Below are 5193 nucleotides of genomic sequence, written 5' to 3'. Positions count from 1 at the left end.
AAATTGTGCAATCAGAATTCAGAGCTGCTAACCACTCAGCGTCACCATTCTCATAGCAAGATCCAGATGCCCGAAATTTGGGTGCAGAGACAGTTTTTTCCACCCATAGCCCAAAAAAAAATCAAGCCAAGTAGTGCATATAACAAAGATGCCGGGTTTGCTCAAAAAAAAAAAAAAAGATGTCGGGTGCATAGCATATATAGTAACTCCGCATATATTCTTGGCAAGCACACTACATCGGTCTGAATTTCAGCAGATTACAGTGGCAAATGAAAGTGATTTTAACAGTAAGATGAAACTCACACATCACATAACAACGGTTCTTCAGCAGGGCAGCTTAAATCCCATGTACTGCCCGCTCATGTACTCCTCCCAGACACGGACGGCTCCCGAGCAGGCGATGACAAGGGCGCTGAGGGCCAAGATGCCGGCCACCATGAACACGATCAGCGAAGCCCTGCCGGACCTCCTTATGGCGCCCTGGATTCCGACCAGCCCGACGATGGAAGCAACGAAGCAAGTGGCCGCGTAGAGCAGGGCGATGGTGATCCCGTCGACGCCCAGGATGATGAACTGGACCATGGACATGGAGGCGCAGAAGAGCACCATGAACATGGTCGTCGCCGCCGCCGTCTGAACAAAACGTAGAGTTCAGAATTCAGAATTCAGAAATGAACTGTCACCCCAATTTATAGGCCCAGGAGGCCAGGAGGCAGACATGGACTATTTGGATCTTACTGTTGGGGGAACTCCAATTTGGAGGAGGACAGGGTTCAGAAGCAGGCCTCCTCCGATGCCGAAGAGGCCGCTCATGACGCCGGTCAGCAGAGCAGCCACCGGGAAGGCGTATGCCGGCAACGCATCGAGCTTGCGCTTTGCCGAGATCACCTGCATCATTCGTCATCAAGCACAGTTCGTCGACTGTCATCAAGCACAGTTCGCTTGGCCGGTTTTGTTGGCTCTATGGAGTACCTGGCCGTGCTGCTGAGCCTGCGATTTTCTTTTCTGGTGCCCAATGCACGCTGTGAACGCCACGGCGACAGGGATCTGGGCCATGGTGATGAGCCAGTATACAATTCCACACGGCTTTATGTCAAAAACTCCCTGAAGAAACAAAACAACATAGGTTTGTACTCTCATCAGTTTGTAAATTCTAAATCATTCCCGTCACTGGAACTAGGCTTCAACTAATTTGTCAGTGTTAGCTCAGTTTATACAATCATCAAAATGAATTTAGATTTCAATCAAGGAAGGGCAGGGGATCTCATTTCTCATACCTTGGCGCCCTCACCTCCTATGAACAGGTGCATGACGAAGAAGCAGAGCCACACCGTGATAAGCACCGCCAAGTCCACCCACTGACACCGGCGGCCACCACTTGCGTTCCGTCCAAGAAGCGCCTCCTCCGCCGCAGCCCCACTCACCGCGTCCGGCGGCATCCTCCCCAGCTCCGCCGTCTCGGCTCGCCACCGCCTCACCCCGGCGCCGTACGTCTTGAACGTGGCGAAGGCGAGGAACAACGAGAAGAGCGCGGTGATGAGCCACTCCGGGAACACGACGTTGCACACCACCCCGACGCTGACACCCAGGAGCAGGCACGGCTGCGACACCACGGCGATGTCGTAGTCGATCAGCGGCTGCTGGCCCTGGCCCTGGCCTGAGCCGCCGCCGCGGAGGAAGAGGGTGTAGAGCACGTTGGACAGCGTGCCCCCACTCACCATGAACGTGGACACCGCGGTCGCCGTCTTGAGGCTCATCCCCGCCACGATGTTGAGAATCGGGACGTACAGCGAGCCGCCCCCGACGCCGCCGGCGCTGGAGACTGCGGCGGCCAGGAAGGAGAGGATGCACGCAAGAATGGTGCCGAGGTTGCTCTGCAAGGAAGATCCCATTCCCGTCTCCTGTGAGCTCCAATGAGAAAGGCCAGCTGTTGAGTTAGCCGCTGGAGCAAAGAAGATCAGGGGCTGCGAGGAATTCATCATCTTGTCCGTGTTCTGGAGCGACTTGTGAGGATGTCCAATACTATTGTCAACTTTGTCAGTGCAATCATGCCAACGGAGGACGAAGCAAATTGGCAGGAGTTGAATGTACAATAAGATCCACTTGATGCTTGCGACGTAGATACTTCAATTTTCTATCTGTTAGTTTACATGTTTCAGCTTCTGGAGCCAGAGACAACAGTTGTTGTATATGATGTTAATTAACAGCTTTGTTTGGTCAACTATGTGTTTAGACGAGTTGTAGCCTCGTGGGTCTTAGTTTTTTTTCCCAAAAAAAATACAGAATGGTGATACATAATCTATTACTAGCCACTGCTGCCCGCGCTTCGCTGCGGGTGATGTGCTTGGTATAGGAAAAATTTTGGGAAATATGGCTCATATGTTTAATATATTTTCTCATCGCGTTGCTACGAAAGGTTAGTCTCTTTGGCACATTAAATGGGAAAATATGGAAAGGAAAGGTAACATGGTTTTTTTTCATTACAATGTTGTAAATGAATATAGAGGTTGGTTGTTATTACATGGTGCCTATTCTAGGCCAGCAAATCAATGACATGTTAGTGGAAATAAGTATTCGATGGAGTTGGGCTCAAGCAACTAACACACTTAGATTCAAAGCACAACATTGGCTAGGATTACATTATAGGTGGAAAGAGGAAAAACTACAACACAAGTACGTCTCCTAACGCGAGGGTTTACAAAAGAGTGAATTAGGATCCACTCCACTTAGGCGAAACTACAACACATTTCGTAAATCTAGAATTACACGAAAGATTACATGACGTCAAATACTAAATTACACCGGGATTTAAAGTTACATGATTAAGAGCAACCTAATACAACCAAAGCTTACTCCAGAAGTCAGGATAGACGAGGACAATGGAGAAACAACAAGATAATGATTATCCAAAACATGGCGTATGACCAACAGATCTAGAAACATGAGACTGAGAAGTTAAACATCGTGAACCCTAAGACCAAACTAACCAAGGGTAGACTTGAACTTCTTCGAAAACCAGATCCCTTCTTCTCAAATTACACCATCGCCTCTGTCAGACGAACCTAGTTCCACAACGACGGCTGGATCTCGTAGCTCTGCTTCAGATTCGAGAGGGATGGGGATAAAGAAGAAGAACAAGGACCAAGGGCATCTTATAGTGGCGAACGGAGATGGGGCTCAACGCACCGGAAGTGGAGATGGCATGGATGGGATACACTGCCGGTTAACGCTATGGGGATAAAGTCGGCCATGGCACGCTCCCTGTGCAAGCGAGCGGAGGGGGGGAATAAAGGAAAGGAGAGAGTGTTCGCTCAACGAGGGAGGCGTGCGGGCGGCCGTGTCCCCAAAAGAAGAAAGAAGGGAGGGGGGGGGTCCGGTACGGGGACAAGGACGAGGATCAAGAGCGGACCGGAGGCTGGGAAAAGGAAAAGCGCACAGTGCACGAGGACGACGAGTGTGGCACGATGTCGCGGACATGCAAGGACAGGGTGCTAATGGGCCCGACACCGACGGCATCTGCGAGGCACGCAGCGACAGCGACCCGGCGTGTGTAGCGTGGTCGAGCTGAGCATAGTGCTTGGGACTTTACATCCACTTAGGCTTTTCTAAGCATTCCCTACTACCCAAGGCTAACTTTTCCTAGGTGTTCTTCTTTCCTTCCCTTCCTTGTCCACAATATGCGCCAACCTTTGTATGAAGTGAGATCGCAACATACATGCTTCCTCCGAAACCACCTCCTCTTGTTTACTTTGAGAGAATACTATTTCATCAACCCATTGTGGATTTCCCGTTCAAATAGCCGAATATTGGTATCAAAAGTGGTATGGCGGTGTAACTTAGTAAAGGTACTTGGTCAACAACCTTGATACCAGCACGTGCCGAGCAGCGTCACCATGTGGCAGCTGTTCCACAGGGGCCCTCGGTTTCGTCGCGGCACCATAAGCTATTAATCAGGCAACTACTACCAACTTACATGCAATGAAGACGGTGGGGTCATAGACCACAGAATCAGAGGAGTATTGCAAGGGAAAATTCAAACAACAAGGGTTCCTTTCGTAACAAGGGACAAGGACTTCAAATCCAACAACGGATTTGATTTAAAGAGATTTAAGTGTTCTGCTGGGACATCCACAATTAGTCGATATAGTGTCCTATGTTATCCAATCATGGCTGGTTTGCTCGCATCCAAATGGTAATTTCTCTTGTAACCCACTTAACATCGCCCTCGAAAACCCTAAGCACGTCTAACGAGACTTAAGGTAAATGGATGCAATAACATAGTGAAATAAATAAAATGCATATTCCAAATGTCCTTATGCTGGTACAACATACAGTCACTTACTCTCCCATTCTCGACACATCATTCACCTTCCCTACGATCGGACTACCTCAACAACTACGGACGAAATACAACGGAAAGATTACAATACCGGTGGATAGTGACGAAAGACACTACTAAGTATGAGTACATCATCCCAAGGCAACTAGTCTACTTTAGACCATGCATCTTCATTCTCGGGTTCGGCAGATTCTTCTACCGCCCTGGCTATGGATCTGCCTCCTCTCTTGACAATGGCTGAGTGAGAGGAATCAAGGGTTCTACTTCTGACACTTCCAAGGGTGAAGGTGCTGGTGGTACTACAACACCGGTTCTCCTTCTTTCTGGCGGGTGGACATGGATCCCCTCCACGATCAAGGGATCCTGCCATTCAGCAGCCAGCGTCCTCCGCTTGGCCCTAGTGACAAGGTAGGCCTCTCCCAACTGATGGGCATGTCGATCTTCAGACTCCTTCAGAGCTTTTGACATGGAAGTCTCCCGACTCTCAGTGGCTGCCGCATTGGCATGCGTTTTGGCAAGCTGCACCTGGAGCATCCTAGAGAAGATCTCGGCTTCCTTGGCTCGCCGAAGGCACTTCCTCGGCTCCAAGGCTTGCCAGTCATACTGCTCATCCAGAGCAAGCAGGTACGTGGTCAAGTGCATCATGGTAGGACTATCTTCTTGCGCATCCCGCCCTTGCAAAGCCTCCATGCGAGCCCTCCATGCCCGTCGATTCTTTTCCAAAGGTGGAAAGAACCTCATGGTGGTACAGGCAATGGGTTCTTCATAGATCTGGCAAAGGCACCGCAAGGCTTTGCGGGCCACAACCTGGTAGGTGTCGACGAAGCGAAACCCGGTTGTGGTCACATTCCAGG

General features: G+C 50.0%; 1 protein-coding gene across 1 annotated transcript; it reads right to left on the bottom strand.

The window, feature by feature from the left end:
* Positions 1-227: 227 nt before the first annotated feature.
* LOC136551339 (sulfite exporter TauE/SafE family protein 2-like) lies at positions 228-1979 on the bottom strand. Its single transcript, XM_066542906.1, has 4 exons — positions 1278-1979; positions 973-1104; positions 739-888; positions 228-633 (listed from the first exon to the last, which is right to left on the bottom strand). Exons 1-4 carry the CDS (start codon positions 1977-1979, stop codon positions 325-327), a joined length of 1293 nt encoding a protein of 430 aa, XP_066399003.1. The 3' UTR covers positions 228-324.
* Positions 1980-5193: the final 3214 nt, after the last annotated feature.

The sequence above is a fragment of the Miscanthus floridulus genome, chromosome 4 (genome assembly GCF_019320115.1).
Source record: "Miscanthus floridulus cultivar M001 chromosome 4, ASM1932011v1, whole genome shotgun sequence".
Taxonomy (NCBI): Eukaryota; Viridiplantae; Streptophyta; class Magnoliopsida; order Poales; family Poaceae; genus Miscanthus; species Miscanthus floridulus.
Note: the sequence above shows the minus strand (reverse complement) of the source record. Positions and strands in the feature narration are given on the sequence as shown.